Consider the following 21,085-nt stretch of genomic DNA (forward strand, 5'->3'; position numbering starts at 1 on the left):
TATTTTCCCAAGTCAGTCTTTTGATAACGGTGTCACCTCCTCAGAGCTTGGGGTGACCTTCTCCTCCAGCCTGGGGTAACCTGCCACCTCTACTTTGATCTTGTCCAGACCTGAGGCCCCTGCTGACCTGGGCTGTGTTTTAAATAGCGGGCATCCTGTGAACCCAACATCTGGCCACATCTGTGTACCTACACAGAGAATGCGGACATAAAAATCCGTTAACTTTAAAATGAGCTTTAATTTGTTTTCCTTAAGTGCATTTATCGATGTAAACAGAGCATGTTAAGAGATACCAAGGGGAGAGCAGACAATTGCTGGTATGTTGGTTTTAATTCAAAAAAAGTGAAAGAGAAAGGCTCCCTGGTGACACCCCCCGACCTGGTTACCTGGTCCCGACTGCAGTCTCTACGGGAAGGCAGAGCTGTCAAAACAGAACTGAGCAACGGCAGTTAAAAACCCACCCAGAATGCTCTGCAGTCGGGCCCCGCAGGCCACCCGCACTCTCAGCCATGTCCCAGAGGTTGGGGGAGGGGGGGTGCGTGTGTTCCCGATCACCTGGGTCTGCTGTTGGAAATCAAGGACAGAATCACCTCCTGACACTACAGATCTGGAAAAATAAAAATCTCTAGAAAGAACGTCCGATTTGGAGACAGCGGGAGGACGAAGAGGAGTAGGTGCCCCGATCGAGGGTGGGCCGTGCGTGGTTGCATTTTGGGCTCACCCGTGGCATGCACGGAGACCCCTCAGTGCTCAGGTGGGGACTGTGGAGGGACCTACTGGCCATGCCCAAGGCCCGGCTGGACCACGGGACCAAACCTGGCTGTAAACAGGAAAGGCCACTCCATGCTTCTTTCCTCAGGATTTCCTTAATTTGTGCTTCCCTTTGGTTTGACAGTTAACATGGGGGTGGGTGGGGGGAGCCGGGGCGGGGTGCGGGGAGTAGATAACGGTTTCTGTCACTTGTCCAAAAACTGAGAGAAGAGGTGAAAGCAGGCGTTGGATTGGTTGGGCAGACGCTTCCTGGGCCTGATGTGAGTTGCCTCGCTCAGGGTGCAGAGCCCGGCTCCCCTGGAGCTATCACTGGCCTTTGGGGGCCTCGCTTCTGTCGCGGGGGACATGGACAGGCTTTCCAGCGGGGCTCTAGCTATGTCGAGGCCCAGAGATGGAGGCCTGCCGTGTGGGCTGCTACTGACGGCCGTGCCGCGGCTCCACCTCTCTCTCTAGCTTCACATGGTGCGTGGACCCATTCAGTGGATGTCGCAGGAAAGGCAGCAGATTCTTAACTTCTTCCGTCTCAGAGTTGAAAAAGATCAGTTACTAAAATAAACAATTTCTCGATTGTGTTCTGGTGGCCACGGGCCCGGTGGCCGCGGCGTGGCGGGGAGTGGTGAGGGGGGAGGGCCCCGGCTGAGTGAGGGGCTCACTCAGGACAGGCACAGTCAGCTCGGCTGAGCGAGGCTCAGGGTAAGGCGGCATTCCTCACAGAAGAACACATCGGAAAAAGCTGCTCCTCTTCTGCTGGTCCGGTGTGATTTTGACTCCCTGGTTGCTCCCCTGGGGGCTGTTGCCTTCCTGAAAATCACAGGAGGTTTTCTGAGGTTATGGCTGAGCAACATGAGCTCTATGTCTCTTAACCAACCAGCCAGTCAACTAATGAACTAACCAACGAACCAATTGCCAGCCTATGTACCCATTTGTCACCTTCCAACCAACCATCCATCCATCCCCTTCCATCCAACCACCCATGCCCTCCCATCCATCATCCATCCATCCCCTTCCAACCAACCATCCACCCATCCATCCAGCTGTCCCCTCCAACTAACAATTCATCTTTCACAAACCCACAGATCTGCTTTTTATCTACTACCCATCACTCCTTCCAACAATTCATTCCTTTAATCACTCATTCACGTACCTATCCACCCCTTTCCATTCACCCTCTCAACATCTTTCCAACCACTTATTTACCCATCTCACTCTCTTCTTTCCCTATTTCCTTCTTTCCATTCACCCACCCCTCCCTCCTTCCCATCCATCTACCCATCTGTGCTGAGCACCTATCAGTGAGGCAGCTGAGGGCAGCAGACAGGCACTCTCTCTTGGGATTTGGAAGGGCTGGGTTCAAGATCCCAGGGCCACTCACTCACCCGGCTGGTCTCCCTGCCCCTGTGCCAAGGCTCTGGCTCCCCACCTCTCCCCACAGTTCACCCTCCACCCTTCTGCAGGTGAGGTAAGCCCTAAACTCAAGCCCTGTTGAAAATCCATCAGTGCTGTCGCCTGGCATCTGAAGCCTCTTGTTCTGGTCCCTGCCTACCCTGGGAACTGAAATCCTATTTTCTCTCACATCACCATGTTTGGAAAGGTTCAGCCCTGTTTCTTTGACTAATTCCTTCTCATCTTTCGGCTCTCAGATAAAACCTGAATTTATTCAACAGTAACTGCTGAATGCCTACACGGTGCCAAATTTACACAATGTCCTATGTCAATTACATTAAAAAAAAAAAAAAAGAAGACTGATAGTAGTGGTATGGGGTTGCAACTCTGAACATAAACAAAGGTGGTAGGAAATGAACAGAATTTAACTGTTGGTGATTTGCAACTTAGTTAAGAAAAAAAGAGAAACTGCAAGGATTATGGTGAACATCAGCACTTCACAATCTGTGCCTTGGAAGGACATGGCACATTCTGGAGGCAATCAACAGGCCGGTATCAAAAGCACAGGCAAAGTGTTGCCATGAGGCTCAGTGTAACTCCTGGTGGGCATGAGTGAGTCAGTAGGATGGTTAAAAATCAAAATTTTACTGTTATATTGAAGAGAAAAGAATTCTAAGAAAATTACAATTGTAAGAAAATTCTTCTCAAAGTACAGTGGTTTACACAGACTCTTTTCTGTTTTGGCTAAACAGCTGCTACTAAATTGATCGTGTGCCTTGCAATTCAATTCACAGCATCTTAGAATTATGAAAATGACACTCATTTTAAGTCAGACGTGAACTACTTGAATGGCGTTTTGTATTGTGTACGCAGTCCTATATGCGCAGACATAGAACAGGTCACAAATAAGAGTGCGTCATGCTCTCGTATCAGACACCAGGGAGCATCACTTGGCGGGAAGAGTGGTCGCTGGGACAGAGGCTTTGGAGTAAGACTCACGACAGCGTTTAGCCGGTACCATGCCCAAAATATAGTTCAGCGTTCAGACCCTACCAAGAAAGCACTAGTTATGCTGCATGCTGGGGACTGTGAAACTGCTCATGTGCTAAACAGAAAAGCTAGAAATGAATGAAAGGGTGGATGCGGAGGGATTCAGGCAGGACCTCCTGGAGGCCTCAGGGCCCCGGCACCCACTGAAGGTTGTCACAACCTCCAGAATTTGGGGCTGGAAGGAGGAAAAAGGCTATCGACCTGCTGGACTCGTCAGGATGGAAAGCCGGCAGCTGTCAGACACGAGCCTTGCTTGGGGGCCTTGTTACGGGGTGGACCGTGGTTCTGGGCCTGCCTGGGGGGCTTTTCTGCAGGAGGCCCTCTAGCTTCGTGCAGGCTTGGCTCCCAAGAGGGACGGAAAGGGTCCGGTGTGCCCAGCTAGCTTGTGTGCTTAGTGAGCAGCGCCTGGTACTGAGCAGCTCCGGGCCACGGAGGAAAGATGAAGTTGAGAGGCATGTTCAGGGTGGATGTCCCCGCCACACCTGATAACGCTACCCCGCTTCCTAGAGATGCCCTACTAGGTGCACCTGGGCCCTAAGAAGCAGGATCTGCCCGGGGATGCATCACACCACTGAGAGCGATGCCAGCCAGCTCCAACAGGGAGGCACGTGGGGATCCGGGGAGGACACACACTCACCAATTTTTTATCCATTTTTGCTTTGATGTCTCTGGCGAGAGTGAAAAATGCCTGTGGAATAAGCACGTAGTTAGTAGCCCAGGAGTGGGAAGCAGGTGGGGGCCTGCTGGTTCCTGGACGCTGCCACACAGAGGGCGTGGCTCAACAGCAGGGCCAGTGGGGGGAACAGTGTTAGGACAGAGACCTGGGCATGGGTCTCACCTGTTCAGCCCCATCTCCTGCCCCTACAGGGATACCCCCACCCACCTGGACCGCCACTTTCCCTAAACCAATGACCCTGGAAGGTGGGATCACCCTTGGCTGGTCAGAGAGGAAGCTGAGGCTTGGAGAGGGGGTGCCCAAGCGACTTGTCTCAAGGCACTCAGTGGCTAACTGACTGATCGAGCTCTCCGTCCCTGACCCCTGTGCTCTATCTGCCCACTTTGCCCCACTTTTAACAGTCAGGGGCAGGGCAGAAAGACAAGTGGCTCCTTGGCCAAACGAGCTTCATTCTGGGTCCTCGCCCAGTAAGAAGGCCTGGTAGGTAGGGTGAAAGGTTCATCTTCCAAGGGTTGGCGAAGGCCTGACCCCAGGCTGCTGTCTCTGTCACAGGCTCCTGACCGTTTCTTCTCTTCCCCCATCTGGACAACACTTATAAACCCCACTCTGGCACCAACCCGGCTCCGGGCCTTATACAGAGATGAGTTGGCCTCAGCATTTGCAGTCGAGGGGCTCCTGGTTCGGCGAGAAGCAGAGTCTTAGCAAACACCCATGTGACGTGGAAAGTTCTGTCGCGGAGGGTGTCTCGGGGTGCTGGGGATGCCTGAAGTGGTGGGCCTCAGGGCCTGGGGAACGGCAGAGGCCTCCTCAGGAAGGGGCCTCATGGGCTGGTCCCTGATGGGAAGCGGGGGGCGTGGGAACTGTGGCAAAGGCCTGGAGGAAGGTGAGGCACAGGCGGCCAGGGACGGAGAGTGGTGGGCGAGGCCTGAGCTGTGGGTGGCACACACTGGATGGGGCCAGCTAGGGAGGGCCTTCTGTGCCTCGCGCAGGGGCTGAGGTTGGGAGTGGCGTGGAAGATCTATTTGGGACAGATCACGGGAGTGGCGGAACGGAGGAGAAGGCAGGTGAGCTGCAGGGCTGGCGCTGCTGGTGGACAGGAGAAGGAGGCCTGGGCCAAGGCTCGGTCAGGGTGCCCTACTCTGTATGCGCTTGTGACCCTGTCTGTGCGGGTGCTGTGAATGAAAGCACAAACCCGGAGGCAGGCCTGGGCGCCAGCCAGCGCAGAGACTCTCTGAGCCTCGGTTTCCCCACCTGCAAAACTGCGCCTGTTCCCCAGGGCTGCGCGAGAGCCAGTGAGATCATGTCCTAGGTGCCCAGCTGGGGCCGGCACCTGCTGATGTCAGAACGTGGGGGCAGTTCCCCCAGGCCCCCTGGGCCTTGCAAGAGGCCTGGCACACGATGTCGCCCAAGAAGTGCCTCTCAGCCGTCTGTCCAAGAGGCAGCCGAAGCTGTGACCAGTCCCTGTGACAGAGCCTCCCTGGAGGGTGCAGCCCGACCCTTAGCCCTAATGGGCCGGCGCTGTGGGCCCGGGACTCACGTTCTCCACGTTGATGTTGGCCTTCGCGCTGGTCTCCATAAACTTGATTCCATAGTCCAGGGCCAGCTGCGAGGGAGGGAGAAAAACATGCGAGTATCAGCCACCAGGCACCCAGACCTCTGCACAGCGCCCTGAGGGGGGCCGAGGCAGAGAGACAGAGTGCGGCCTGCTCCCTCAAGCCACCAGTGGAGAGCAGGTGGTGAATGTCCCTGGCAGGAGGGTGGAGGGAGCCTGGCTCAAACCACGGCTCTGTTCTCCGCCCCCTGCGGCCTCGACGGGTCCCACGAGGCGCTGTGCGGAAGCAAGCAGAGCACACCCAGAAGCCCTCGCTGCTTTCAGTCTTTAGCCTGAAGCCCGGCTGGGCGTGTGCTTTCCACCTTCCCTTCCCATGGCATGTGCCCCACTGGGACAACCGACTCATCTGCGTGCCCAGCCAAGCCCTGCATCCCGGAAGATGGGTCATCTTATGCTCAGAAAGATTGTAAGGGAGTCTCCCCAAAAGCCCAGCCTCGCCATTAGTGAGCAATCGGGGGGCCCTCTGGCGCAGGGCAGGGCTGGCCTCCATGAAGGGAACCCCAGACGCTGAGGTCCCTCTGCCCCGAGGTGTCTGGCAGTGCCAGGCCCAAGCCGGCCACCATGCCCACCTTTTCTCCCCGTTCCTTGGAAACTTGTCTCTTGTCGTTCACGTCGCACTTGTTCCCAAGTATCATCTTTTCGACGTCTGCAGAGGCGTGCTGGAGGGGAGGGGCAGATGGGGGAGGTGAGAGGTAAGGTCACACTGGACTACCAACCAACTGGTAGCCCATCCCCCAAGACCAGAGTGATGGGGCCAGGGCTGCTAGGCACACCCTGCACAGATGACAAACTGAAGCTCAGAGAGGCTGAGAGGCCTGTCCTATGTCACTGAGCCAGTACCAGGACGGAGTTCAGGGTTCTGGCTGCTACCCTGACCAAGCGCACGCCTTCTGGCTGCCAAGGACAGCTTCTCTATGGGCCACGCCAACTAGGCTACCATGACTGTCCTCGGACTCCCGGCCAGGTCTGGCCTATGGGAGGCAAGTGGGGCTGGGGTATTGACCCCTGCCTGCCTCCCTCCTTCCCCGGCTCCTCTGCTGGAGACCCCAGCTGCTGTCCTGGGACCTTCTGCCCTGCTCCAGCGCCGCTGTTCTGGGCTCCAGAAACAGGCTGCGCCGGGGGTGGGCGCAGACCTCGGCCGCCACCAGCCCTTTGTGCTTTGCCATCCCCTGGCGTTCCCTTAACTCTGCCTTCATGCCTGAAAACAGTCCCTTCCTCCAACCCGCCTCCACATTCCAACCCAGTGGGCCTCGCTTCCTGAAGGACTGGACCATCAGAAAGGCCCTTCTCGCTGCAGCTCAGATCTGGTCTCAGGGAAACGCACTCCTGTGCTCCCTAACTTCCTACTAACTGGAAGGCTCTCTCGCCTACTGGCCGGAACACAGAAGTTCCCCAGAGACCAGTGTGAGGGGGCCCCTCCTCAGGCCAGGCGCAGCCTCCTGCCAGGAAATCCGGGGTCATCGGGAGGTGGCCCAGTGCAACCGCTCACAGGTGCCGGCTGTGATGTGGCCTTCTGCCATGTCTTCATGGGTGGGCCAAGTTCTCAGACCCGAACCCCACCTCGTGAGTCATCACAAGCCACAAGCACCTTGTCCAGGGAGGCTCGGGGGGTGAGGGTGAGCTCTGTGGAGAGCGGGGAGGTGACGACACTGGCTTTGGGACAGGGAGGCAGCGCTGGCCGCCTTCTCTTCCCTCGGGGTTCAAGGTCTCCTTCCACAGGCAGCTGCTGCTGCTGGCCTGAGCACGCGCACAGAGAGCTCATACCAGCTCAAACCCTGCTCCGTTGCAGTTCAAAGTGCAACCTGACACATGCCCTCACCACACCCACCAAATACAAAGGTCATGCCAACTCTAGAACCTTCCTTCTCTAGAAAGCACCAAATGCTCACAGTGACTGGATATCCTTCTTCCTTGACCTCGATGTCGCCCAAACCCGACAGCCCGGCTGGGGAAATGGGCTCTCGGGGTTGCTCTGTGATGAGGCCGGGCCAGCGTTTTCTCCAGGGTTGACTGTGTGGGTCCCCGTCTCCCTGACTCTGTTCCCAGCGAGTTACCTCTAGGTGCCTCTGGGCTCAGTGACCTCATGTGTAAACCAGGAAGCTCCGGGGTGAGGGCTGAGGAGAGGATGCGTGGGAGGTTCCTGTGCGTGGGAGGGGTCCCCAAGCCTTACCTCCTCAATGTTCCGAATCCAGTTCCGGATGTTGTCGAAGGACTTCTCGTTGGTGATGTCGTAGACCAGCATGATGCCCTAATAAGCAGGGGGAGACAGAGACACGTGCTCTGGACAAGCCGCGAGCACTCTGAGGGGGAGGCCCCAGCAAGGTGGGCAGCAGGGACCCCGACAGGACACCATCCCCGGGACCCTTCCTTCTGCTGGGCTCCACCACTAGCCTCTCTCTGGTGTCCCAGGCTCCAGTCCCCTATTCCTCGGCCACTGATGTGACCCTTCACCCCACAGACCAGACCCTACCACACCTGTGCTTACAAAGGAGCCCTGCTGTTTCCCCACTACTGGCAGGATGAGTGCGGCCCGTGTGCCTCGGCAGCCAGCGAGGTCCCAGCGGCCAACCTCTCAGCCTCGCATCCTGCAGCCCCCTGCTCTACAGGCTGTATTCCATGGCCCTGATGCCCACCGGGCTCCACCTCTTGCCAACCCTTGGCTATGCTCCGCCTCTTCCACACCCTCACTCGCCCCCCACCCTGCCCTGAGTCATCTCCTGGGCTCAGCCAGGGCCGCCTCCACTGGTCGCCCCAGCTTCACCCCTCATCTGGTGCCTACCATGAGCCAGGTACTGCGACTGGGTCTCCCTGAGCCTCACAGGCTTGGGTCGGGTGGTCCCGCTGTCTGCACTGTGAGAACGGGGAACCTGAGCCTGGGGGGTGGGGGGCTAGGTCCCTGTCCCCAGTCACACGAGGGAGAGTAAAGGACGCAACTGGGGTCTAAGCCCAGGGGGACACACCCTAATGCCCACGTGCCTTCCAACAACCCCACCGGAGTCGGGGCTGGCTTCAAGCACTGGGGCAGGCAATGCTGAGGCCTCTGTGATTCCATAACCAACGCGTGAGCAGCTGGGAGACGGTCCGTGGGTTCTGAAATAGCTGCAAAGTGAACCCGTCTCTGCTTGAGCCCACAATCTCACCACTGCCGAGGAGAAAGGCAAATATCCCCACTTGATAAAAGGGGAAACTGAGGTGCAGAAAGAGGTGACCTTTAAGATTCTAGCCCAGCTCTAAAGGAGCTGATGACACTGGCTCCCGTTAGGAATCTCCCTGGGTCCTCATCAGGATCAAGCAACGCTCAGGGCCACCCTGCGACAGTCCCCGTGTTGCCCTGGACATCCTCGCAGGGCACGCGTGGTGAGCCAGCTTGCAGCAATACTATCGCCAGCCCCCGTGCGGCTCAGCCCCGGGGTGCCAAGGCCCCAGCTGTCCTGCCCAGGCCCGGCTCACTCCATTCCCTCACTCTACCCGCTCCAAGGGCCTAGCCCTCCATCCACAAGCTCTGGTGCTGGCCAAGACGTCTCTGAGGCTGCCTGAATTTGCAGAGTAAGAACTCGGGCCCTGTGTGCTGGGCAGATAACCGCAGGGGCGAGGGTGTATGACAAAACCACACAGACAGGGCAAGCGAGCCGCTGCAATTCCAAATCCCCGCTGTGACCTTGGGGATATGCACAGCGGCCTTAGAGCCTGCTGCAGCCACAACCCCTCAAAAATGCCAACTGGGAACCCTCATTCAGTGGTCTCTTGGGGAGACTGAATAGAGACTGCTGACGGGAGGACTTGGAGGAGCTTTTAGTGGCCGTGACGTGTGACGTGCTCCAGCCAAGGCCAGAGTGAGTACAGACACTGGTGGATGGACTCTGTGAGCCGAGCATCACTGGGGCCTCTGCGCAGCAGCTGGCCTCCCACTGTCAGGCGCAAGAAACGCCACAGGGCTCTGAGGGCTCTTTGCCCCTTTATCCAGGGATTGGCCCTTTTGATGGCCCAGGATTCTGCCACCACCGCCACTAGGCTGGCACCATGTATGCAAGGTTCCAAGGTCCCAGATTTTTACCTACGCGGTGTCGGGGGCAGTGAATAGAGTTCTCTATCAGGAAAGAGCAGAAGTCCCTGGAAAACATAGTGTCACCCTATTCCAGGTTCTCCACGAAGCTCCCCTCGGGGCTCCAAGTGACCATTTTCCTGGCCCCAGTCTGGGCACAGCTCCCCATATCTGTTTGCAAGCACACAACAGGACACCAGACATCCGATGCTCCCCAAATCTGGGACCCAAGGGTCCACTGCCACAAGGACAAAGGTGATGACGGGGCTGCAACGTTGCCAATGTTCTCTGTGCTGTCCTATACGGTCTCCACTGGCTGCATGTGGCTCCGGGGCACCTGAAATGCAGCCAGTGCGACTGAGGGGCTGGATTTCCTACTTTTACTGATTTGGTTTCAAATAGCCACACACAGCCAGCGGCTTCTGTACGGGTTAGCGCAAGTCTAGGAGGATACAATCATCTTGGGGCTGCACAAGGTCTTACAGATGGCTCAGTCCAGCCTCGTCAGGGGCTGGCTGAGATGTCGGGGCTGGAAAGGGCCAGCCACTACCGGCCCAGACATTTACCCTATGTGTGAATTTAAGCAGGGCCTGGAATGGTGCCGAGCCTCAGGCTCCTCATCTGTAAAATGGGGATAATATGGCACCCACACTCAGGGGTTTATGGCCAAGACCTGGGGCCACTGCCTGCTGGAGGGAAAGGCTTGGTGAATGGGGCAGGGGGTGCTATTTCAACCCAGAGAGGGATGGGGCCTACCTGAGGCCATACAGCAGAAGCTCCCCCAGGACCCCAGTGCCCCAAGGCCCCCTGCCCCACCAGAGCAAAGCAAGGTGAGGGGAAAATTCGTAAATTAATTTTAATGAGGAGCACTAAGGTTGCAACCCACATGATTGAGTTTCTATTATGTTCAGACGCTGTGTGGGATGCTCTAAATACTTAATGCCTCTATTCATTTCTGCCGTCCACCAGTATTTCCTGAGCTCCTACCGCATACTCAGCATGGTCCCAGGCACCGTGCATGTGGCAGGGACCAAGAGGTGGCCCAGCCGTCCTGGAGCTTACGGCCTAGTGGAGGAAACGGGTCTATAGCTGATTGATGGGGTGCATGATGGAAAGGATGCGGTGCAGTGGGAGCTGGAAATGGGGAGCTGGCCATGTATCCTCACAGCTGCCTGGAGCATACTCCTCTGTTCCACTTTCCAAGTAAGGAGACCGAGCTCAGAGGATGACCCAGCGGGCTGAACGAGGTCCTGGGGATCTGCCTCCCACTCCCCACGGCCCCCAAGCACCCCGCTTTGTATACCCCTCGCAGGTGCATGACCAGCTCAGGGCTCTCGAGGATAGGACCCTGGCCCAGTCCAGGTTGCCCTCTGCATCTAGTTCGGCCTGGCCTGGAGAAGGTGCTCGGTAAAAATATTTGAGGGATGGGCTTCCCTGGTGGCGCAGTGGTTAAGAATCCGCCTGCCAATGCAGGGGACACGGGTTCGAGCCCTGGTCTGGGGAGATCCCACATGCTGTGGAGCAACTAAGCCCGTGAGCCACAACTACTGAGCCTGCGCTCTAGAGCCCAAGAGCCACAACTACTGAGCCTGCGAGTCACAACTACTGAGTCCATGAGCCACAACTACTGAAGCCCGCGCACCTAGAGCCCGTGCTCCGCAAAAGAAGCCGCCACAATGAGAAGCCCGCGCACAACGAAGAGTAGCCCCTGCTCGCCACAACGAGAGAAAGCCCACGCGCAGCACAAAGACCCAACATAGCCAAAAATAAATAAATAAAATAAATAAATTTATAAAAAAAAAAGAAACACATTTGAGGGATGATGAACGAGTCTTCCTATCACATGACCCCGCCTCAGGCGCAGGCAACAGATGTTAACGGCCAACAGCCCTGAGCAAGTCAGCTCCTGGATGATCTTCAAGTTTTCAGTAGCAAGTTCCAGAGAGTCTGACATGGGCCGCATGAGCACTCCTAAGTGTTGGGGCATGCTGGCTCTGATTTCTCTGACCTCACCTGGAAGAACCGGCTTCCTGTGTCTTTCTTCATTCCTGGAGAATTAGGTTTCCTTGAACCCTGTATTGTCTCTGGAGCCAGAAGGGGAGGTATGGAGGATGAGGGGGCAGAGGTGGGGCACACAGCCTTTTCCTAAAACTAACCTGGGACCAAGGACCCCTGAGAAGCCAGAGCACGGGCTCCTCAGAAACATCCAGATTTTGGTATCCAACGCACTGATGTTCATTTTGACTTAAAAAAAACAAAAGACAACCCCCCCGTGCCAAACCAATCCATACCATGGCGCCTCTGTAGTAGGCCGTTGTGATCGTCCGAAACCGTTCCTGACCAGCTGTGTCCCTAACGATGAGGAGAAAAAGGGATATTAGCGACACAGAAAGAGAACAATCGTCACAGTGAGAATGAGGGGCATTTACCCAGTATGGACGCCCAGCTTTCTCATGGGTCATCTGATTCATCGTCCTGCTGTGGGGCAGCCCCCCATTATTACAGAGAAGGAAACTGTGGCTTGGGCAGGTGTCTGATGTCTCCTGGCTAGGGATGTGGCAGAATGACTCCTCTGCTACATCTTGTTGTCCTGGGGATTTTCCCCAGTTTCTGGGCCACAGAAGAGCCAAGGTTGGATGTTATTATTTGTGAAAATCTGGGGCCTTGTATGTGGAAGAGGCTGGTCACGTGGCACGGGAACACAGCCCTTGCTGGTGGGCTGAGCTGGTCGAGCTCAGCGGGGCTTAGGAAGCACCTCCACGCTCGCCATCCTGGTGGAGGTCAGGGGGAAAGTCCGTCCTCGTGGGTACGGTGGAGGTACCTGGGTAAGACACACCCGTGCCTAGCCCAGCTCCTGGCACGGAGGGTATTCAGTGTTTGGTTTAAAGGTGACAAGTGGTCAGTGGCAGAGCCAGGGCAAGACCACGTCTTCTGTCTCTGGGCCCAGGGCTCCTCCTCTGGCCCTGCACCTCCCCCTGTGCAGGGCTCTGCACGTCTGGACTGTATAGACACACCTCATTTGGGGCTAAGGTGACTTTCTGCCGCCAATAGCAGGTGATGTTAGCGGTTATGATCAGTTACTTTATGACTGTTCTAGAAGAATTCTAAGAGAGTCATTAACCCCCCTGCGACTGCTAAGAGCAGAAGCAGGAGGACAGGAGGAAAAGAAATCAAAACTTCTGCTTGCTGGTACAGTGTCACTTTGGACTTGGGCACTGAGACTGCTGGGGAGCCAACGTGTTGTAAACAGAGGAACTTCTACGGCCCTGTAACTTACGAGGCGGCCAGAGACTGGCTGCCGCCGCCGCAGCTCAGTAGGATTGGCTAGGCCACACCCAGATTTCGATTCTGAAGTCAGGTTCGGAGGCGGATACCACCGAAGTCAAGGGGACCTGCTGCGCAGGCAGGGCTGCGTTCGGGCTCTGAGACTTGAGTTGGGGAGACACGCTGCAGGGAGGGAGGCTTCACAGCCCATCTCACGGCACCCCTCCCACCCACAGGCACGTGCCTGGACCGGAAGGACCGAGCCACTCTCCCAAATGTGACTTCTCTCTCTTTTGCTCAGGGTTCGTGCCTCCCTGCAAGTGATGCGGCTGCAGGGTAGGACTCTCCTAGCCTCTGACCATCTGAGCCCAGCCTTCCTAGCGCAGTGGGCTGCAGACCAGAGTCACCATCCGTGACGGGGACTCACAAATGCCCTGACTTTATGTAGCATGGGAAGTCAGCCCCAGGTGAGCAGAACAGAAACAGGTCTCACTGCTGGGCCTGGCCTCAGCTTATTTTCAGTTCTGGGATTTCAGGTCTCTGTATTAGGAAGTGAGGCCTGGGCGTCCCCAGGAGACAAAAGAGGAAGCGATGTCAGGCCTTCTTCAGCGAGCTGATAGGCTTAGAAGGAAATACCAGGCTGTGGTATCTTGCTATCCTGGCAGCCTTCACCGCCACCAGGAGGGCTCTCTCCAAGTTCAATGGGAGCAGGTGCCTCTGAAGCCCAGGCCCAGACTGTGCCCACATCGGAAGTGGGCCTGGGAGCTATGTCCTCAGAAGGGCTGACACAGACTCTAAGCCCCAGCAGCCAGCAGGGCACCGTTCCTGGGGCTTCTGAAGAAAGCCTGATGTGTCTGGGCTGGGCACAGAGAGATGGCGGCCGTGGTCACAGGGAGGGGGACGGGGCACCAGGGGCTCCTGGCTCGAAGCACTCGCTGGGTGAGGGGCTGATGAAGGAAACGACTCTTACCATATCTGTAGTTTAATTCTCTTGCCATCGAGCTCTATGGTCCTAATTTTAAAGTCAATTCCTGAAAGAAAAGAAAAGAAAAAAAAAAGGCACATCACTGTCAGTCCAACTCCCAAGCTGTGTCTAGGACGGATGGTGACAACCTGTGCAGGTAACAGCTGCCATGGTTTCTGGAGCACCTGCCGGGCACGCGGGAATCTCGGAATCCCGCAAACCGATCTGGAGGCACCCGGCCAGCTTTCTCCTCTCACAGAAGGGGAGGCTGAGGCTCAGAGGGCAGAAAGGAGCGGCACAGAGTGAAGCTGGTGAGGGGCAGAGCTGGCTGGCAACCCCAGGTAGCTCAGGTGCCAAAGCTGTGTTCTCGTCCCTTTCCCGGGAGGCAGCCTCGTGAAGTGGGCTCCACAGCCCTTTCCGGGCCAGAGCCCCACGCTTCCCGCCGCCCGCACCTGGCCTTCCAAGCACACGGGACGCTGGGCCCCGAGATGTACCCGATGCAGGTGGGCCTCTAGCATTTACACGTGCTGTTCCTTCTCTGTGGGTGGTCCCTACCCTGCCCACCTGTCAGCCTGGCAAACTTCTCCTCCTTTAAGACCTGCTGGAAGGTCACCTCCCAAGAAGCCTTCCTGACCCTGCCCTCCTTCTCTCCCACCCTCTGGCTTTAGTCCCCTTTCCCCAGGACCAGGGTGACCTCTCAGCCTCCTCGGCTGCTCTCCAGGCTCCCACCGTTGTCCCCTCAGTCCCCTCCCCAGCTTCCAAAACACACACTCAACCATGTCACCAAGCTAAGCTCTGCTCCAAACCTTCCAGTGTGTTCACCAACAGATGAATGAATAAACAAAATGTGGTCTTTCCCTACAGTGGAATACTACTCAGCCATAAACAGGGATGAAGCATGGACACATGCTACAACGTGGATGAATCTCGAAAATATAATGCCGAGTGAGAGAAGCCAGATGTGAAAGGTCACACAGTATGTAATTCTATTCATATGAAATATCCAGAATGGCAAATCCAGAGAGACAGAAGAGAGATTAGTGGTTGCTGGGGTGAGGTGGGGGGGGCGGGAGGGGGGCGCAGATGTGAGGAGATGAGGAGATGAATGAGATTGACCAAGGGCTGTGGAGTGTCTTTTTGTCATAATGAAAATGCTCTGGAACTGACTGTGGTGATGGTTGCACAACTCTGTGAATGTACCTGAAGCCACTGACTTGTACATTTTAAATGGGTGAGTTGAATTATATGTCAATAAAACTGTTTTGGGGTTTTTCTTTGAATTTTTTTTTTTGGCTGCGCCACGTGGCTTGTGCGATCTTAGTTCCCTGACCAGGGATTGAACCCGGGCCACAGCAGTGAAAGCCTGGAATCCTAACCACGAGGCCACCTGGGAATTCCCAACAATAAAACCGTTAAACAGTTAAAAACCTTTCCACCGCCTCCTGAGCCCCAGAATAAAGTGAAAACAGTTGCCTCAGTGCTCCTAACCTTGTCACCTCATCACCCATGGCTCTTGCCCTCCTCTCCGGCCACAATGCCCCAGCGTGTTCCAGCCTCAGGGCTTTTACGCTTGCTCCTTCCCCTCCTGGAACGTTCTTTCATTCCATGGCCATCTGGCTCCCCTCTCCCTTCACTCAGGTCTCTGTTCAAGTCACCTCCTCAGGGGAGCCTTCCTAACCATCCTTTCTCCCTTCACCGGCTGCATCTTTTTCACGCACTGTCCCTGACATTGTATATTCGCTCCATGCAAATGGGAGCAAAACTTGCCAATTGGAATGGCCTGCGTGGAGGGGTAACAGCCAAATCCAGCCTTTGCCCCCAGGAGTTGGTTCTAAATCTCCGCCTGTGAAGCCTTGAGACTGAGGCCTGGCTTGACCCCCTCAGAACACGGCACGGGGATGCTAATTCCATCCCTGCCCGCCTCAGGAGCTGTCCTGGGGACCACAGGGAATATAAGCCTGTATTTGAGTTTTGTCTCCTAGAACATAAGCTCCAGGAGGGCAGGGGCTCACACGTCTTATTCATGGTTGCATCTCCATGAATGCATGGCAGGGGCTGAGTACGTATTTGCTAGAAGCCGATCATCCCGTCCTGCACACACACTTTGACTACAGGCCTTGCTACAGTTCTGCTTCCCTCTGATTCATCCCAGTCATCTCTGCAGCCCCTGCACTGAGGCGGATGCCTGGTGCACAGCAGGCACCGGGGAAAGATGGCTGGATGAAAAAATAAAGAGCAACGGGATCTACGTGGTGCCGCACAGTTTACCAAGTAAGCACTTTCACGTACATCAACCACTTCTCTGAAGGAATGAATGAATGGGGCCCTGAGGAGGAGTTGGGGGCTGAGCCAGGCTGGGGAGAGCCAATTCCAGGAGCCACGGGGCCAAGTTCACACCACAAATGATCGATTGACGGAGCTTATGAGAATAGGCTTCAGCAAAATGTAACCTGGGCAGACAGTGAATAGCCACTTAATCCCTGATCCATACAGAAAATACAGAGATACACTCAGTGCCAATACAGAATCACCTCTATGCATCAGGTTGTATTTCAGGACTAAGCCACCCAGTGTTAACTCTTCCTGAAACATATCCCCGCTTCTCTCACAGATGCACAGGACATATGAAATCAAGAAGCACTGTTCAGTCCACAGAACCCAAAGCATCACTCTGCTCTATCTTCCTCCTGGGTTTTCTTAACACACCAAATTTAATTAGGAAGCGTAAACTTTACGAGGCCTAAGAGTCATGAGGCCATAACTTCAAGGTCAGGGAGAATTAAACTTTCCTGGAAGACAGAGGCCTGCAGGAAGGCTACAAATGTAATGAGAATCCCGGGGTGGGAGGGAGGGAACCTGGGTTCGAGTGCCACGCCCACCTCCTTAGACGACCTTGCCCAAGTTACGTCCTCATCTGCAAGTGGAGGCTGGCCTCCTCAGAGCCCTAAAGGACTAGACTGGGTTTTCTGGTCAAGAATTAAAAAACAGACAAACCACTCAACCCCCGAATTGATCTCACTAGGAAGGTTCTGACTCTGGGAAACTGAGGTCTGGGTTGAGAGCGAGCCACAGTCTACCAGGAGTCAATATCACTTCCTGATTGGTGGGGACGCACGGGCTATCCCAAAGTTTGACCTTGGAGTTAGGGAAGGGCAGGAATCAGAAAGACATGGGCCTAGGGGAAGGATGCGGTCACTACAAGAGACATTCTGCTTCCTCTCCATGGTCTCTGGCAGTGGTGACAACCCCCTATTCATTGTACAGTTCTGATCCTCCACCATCCAGGCGATGGCCAAAGCAAAGAACACCACTCCTAAGCTGAAGAAACAGGGCTCAGAGAGGCGAAGTGCTTGTTCAAGGGCAAACAGCAGCTGGAACCCAGGCATGATGATTTCCAGTCCAATTCTCTTTACATCTGGCAGCTAAGTGTCTTGCAAAGTGCAGCTCCTGGAGGATGGCAAGGATGGCATCAGCAGCTCATTGTGGGGTTTAGGAAGATAAGGTACACAGGGGTAAAGCAAAGCCCATTCCCTAGGTTTTTTCCAGCTCTTGGGCTTGGGGACCATTCTCCTGCTTCCCCACTCCAGAGCAAGACTGCGTAGCTTACAGGCCACTCTGCTTGATGCGTGTTACTTCCAGGTCAAACTTTTCATGTGGGCAATGGCTGTTTTTGTGGTGTGGGAAGAAGTCAGCTCCACTTTTGTGGATGTCAGAACTGGGTAGCAACAAGCCAATTCTGCTCAACCACAATGTGGGCTGGCCCTGCAGGAAAGGCTGTTCTGCAAAGTGACAACCGGTGTCCTGGGTCTAGCGATAGGGAAGTCAGGGCTGTCTGTGGCAGCCGCTGATTTTGGTTTCTCACTGAAGCTTTTATCTGGCATCTCCTCCGGATGACAGGTCCCAGGGCAGGCAGCTGTCACTTGCCATTTCTGCCACCCTCGAGTGAGATGGAAGTCCGCGCAGGAGAAGTGTCTGGACTCCCTCTCACCATTCCTTCCAGAAGAAATTCATTCATGGGGGAAACAGGGTCAGGGAGAGGGGCTCAACCCCTGAATATTCCAGAGGAAAGAGCAGGAGAGGTCTGGGTTGGAGTCCTGGCTTCGAAGTGGATCAGCTGTGCTCGCATCTCTCTGGGATGGTTGAGCCTTGAGTTTTGGGTCAGACACACCCAGGTACAAATACCATCCTTGCCACCTGTAGACCGAGTGACCTTGGGCAAGTCCAGTATCCTCCGTGAGCCTCAAATTCCTCCACTGTGAAACGAACTCATAACAGCACCTGACACAGAGGACTGGAAAGTGTGGTAATGCACATAAAGCGCCTGGCACACAGTAAACGCTCAGTAAGATCAGATGTCACTTGTCACTGTTCTTTCCCCATGGACAACTCTCCGCGCCTCAGTTTCCACTTCTGTAAGACGAGGACCCCAAAGAACTGCTTCAAGGTATGCTGCGAGGACAGAACAAAATGACGGGCGCCAAGACCTCGTCCAAGCCATACACTCCCTGAGTAGGCTGAGGGTTGGTGCCTCAGTCTCCCCATCTGCGAAATGGGCACCTGGTGCCCACCCCGCCCATGGCCCGGGAACCGCCAAACGGCGGTGCAGGCGACTGCTCTTTTCCCCTCCGGCTCCCTCGACCCTCTGCTCTTTTCCCCATCCGGCCCGGCCGCTCCCTCAGCCCCAGCCCCTCAGGGGCGCGCCCGGCCCGGGCCTCCCGCACCCCCGGCCGCTCCCCGGCCCTCCTACCTATGGTGGAGATGAAAGTGGAGTTGAAGGCGTCCTCGGAGAAGCGGAACAGGACACAGGTCTTCCCCACCCCCGAGTCCCCGATCAGCAGCAGCTTGAACAGGTAATCGTAGGTCTTCGCCATATTACACTCTCTCCCCGACGGGAAGTGCTGCCAGCGCCTCGCCACTGGCCCCTGGGCCCGTCCATCAGCGCCGATCCCACCCCTCCCCCCATTGGCTCCCGCCCCGACGCGCGTCACCGCGGACGCCGCCCGCCCCCGCGCCCCGCCTGTCTGGGGAAGATGTGGGGAAGGGGCGAGCTGGGCACGGAGCCGGAAGCAGCCCGAGCGTGCCGCTCATTGGCCGGCGCTCAGGACAGGGAGGACTGCGATTGGCCAGCGGTGAGGAGTCGAGGGGCTTCAAATGGGGACAGGGTAGAGGCGTGGCAGCCCGTGTCCCCTCCTTCTGCCCTCCACTCTGGGGCGGCCCCGCCCCCCGATGAGAGGGGGAGTGCGGGGAGCTTGGCCAACGGCTCCGCGCGCCCTCAACCCGGGGGCGGGGTCTGGGGCGCGTACGCACGGCGCGCCGGGAAGACCGTCGGGCGCCAGCAGAGGGCGCACGCGCGTGGGGGTCTGTGGCTCCCGCCCTTCAAGGCCCGCGCAGCCTCAGTTGGTATCGGGACGAGCGCGGGAAGGCGGCGTGGCTGTGTTGGTACCGTGTAGAGGTCTCCGCGTCCGGCCAGGGGGAACCAAAGAGAAAAGGAGAATAGGGGCGCCGTCATAGTCGAAGCGAGGTCCCCTCGAGACGTGCTGCGGGACTTCGGCGCTGGCCAGGGGACCTACCTAGAGATAGCCAGGCCCCAGCCACCAAGCTGTGTACTGAGGCCCGCAGGACTCCCCTGGTTCTGTGCCTGCCAGTGTTGTTAGCACTTATAAAAAATACATGAAATACTTTATCCCCACCCCGACCCACTGAGGTAGGTATTATTGTCCTCCCCCCCCCCCCCCGTTTTATGGTGAGAAAACCGAGGCCAAATAGGTTAAGTGACTTTCCCAGGCTACTAACCAGGTAAGTTGGTTTTTGAACTCAAAGTGACCAGCTTCAGAGGCTGAGGTCTTGATCATGATGGTTTCCTGCATCGTAGAGACGGGCCACACACCACCAGCGTGGCGTCACCGCTATGTGTCACTCTGGGGTCAGTCCTGGAGACTTGCCCAAGGATCTTAAAAAAGATGGCCCCTGCCTCTCCTCCCTCCAACTGCAGCACATTCGTCTGCTTATTTGGCTCTGGTTAGGAAAAGCTTCAACCAGGGCCATAGACCACTTGGTTGGCTTCAGCCTCTGTGGCATTTGATACTCTTGACCACCTTCTCTGGCAGTTCTCCTTTTCTTGGTACACTTCCCATTTTTTTTTAAAATTAATTAATTAATTATATTTATTTTTGGCTGTGTTGGGTCTTCGTTTCTGTGCGAGGGCTTTCCCTAGTTGCGGCAAGCAGGGGCCACTCTTCATCGCGGTGCGCGGGCCTCTCACTATCGCGGCCTCTCTTGTTGCGGAGCACAGGCTCCAGATGCGCAGGCTCAGTAGTTGTGGCTCACGGGCCCAGTTGCTCCGCGGCATGTGGGATCTTCCCAGACCAGGGCTCGAACCCGTGTCCCCTGCATTGGCAGGCAGACTCTCAACCACTGTGCCACCAGGGAAGCCCGGTACCCTTCCCATTTTATTTGCCTGTTTCTTTTATTACCTATACCTCCCCTTCTCTGGGTGCTGCTTCTCGGATTCCATTGCAGTCTTTTGGTGGGGGGGGGGGGTTTGCTTGGTGTTCCTCATGGTTCTTTCTATGTCTGTTCTTGCTTCCGGGGTGATCGTATTCACTTCTTGGCTCCTACTGTCTCCATGCTGGTGATTCTCAGAGAACCCATAGCCCAGCCATCCCTCCATGTCCCAACTACTTCCTGGGCATCTACCTTTGGATCTGTCAAAGATGCTTCAAACTCATCATGTCCACAACTGAACTTGTCGTCTTGTACTCACACTAGCTTGTCTTGAATTACTTTTCTGAGTGAGACCTAAGCCACCATACTTTTCTTTCATCCCTCACAGCCTGGTTTTTAAGGATGTTCTAAATACCCCTTAAACCTTGCTTTTCTATTTTTTTAAAAAATTAGTTAATTTTATTTTCGGCTGTATGGGGTCTTTGTTGCTGCGCGGGCTTTCTCTAGTTGGAGCGAGCAGGGGCTACTCTTTCTTGAGGTGCATGGGCTTCTCATTGCGGTGGCTTCTCTTGTTGTGGAGCACGGGCTCTAGGCACGTGGGCTTCAGTAGTTGTGGCATGCGGGCTCAGTAGTTGTGACTCGTGGGCTCTAGAGCGCAGGCTCAGTAGTTGTGGCACGTGGGCTCAGTAGTTGTGGCACACGGGCTTAGTTGGTCTGTGGCATGTGAGATCTTCCCGGACCAGGGATCAAACCCGTGTCCCCTGCCTTGGCAGGCAGATTCTTAAGCACTGCACCACCAGGGAAGTCCCTTGCTCTTCTATTTCTTTTGCCCGTTGGATCATCACATCTCTCCACTGCTCTCCCTGATCGTTCTCTAAT

At 55.9% G+C, this 21,085-nt stretch overlaps 1 protein-coding gene across 1 annotated transcript; it reads right to left on the minus strand.

Moving 5' to 3' along the window:
* Nucleotides 1-218: 218 nt before the first annotated feature.
* Nucleotides 219-18,850, minus strand: RAB8A (RAB8A, member RAS oncogene family). Its single transcript, XM_068536809.1, is given in 9 exon segments — nucleotides 219-1,572; nucleotides 3,842-3,892; nucleotides 5,418-5,483; nucleotides 6,062-6,151; nucleotides 7,663-7,740; nucleotides 11,826-11,886; nucleotides 13,769-13,829; nucleotides 18,510-18,714; nucleotides 18,716-18,850. Coding segments are annotated over 9 exon segments (840 nt in total). The 3' UTR covers nucleotides 219-1,479.
* Nucleotides 18,851-21,085: the final 2,235 nt, after the last annotated feature.

Source organism: Eschrichtius robustus, chromosome 2 (genome assembly GCF_028021215.1).
Source record: "Eschrichtius robustus isolate mEscRob2 chromosome 2, mEscRob2.pri, whole genome shotgun sequence".
Taxonomy (NCBI): Eukaryota; Metazoa; Chordata; class Mammalia; order Artiodactyla; family Eschrichtiidae; genus Eschrichtius; species Eschrichtius robustus.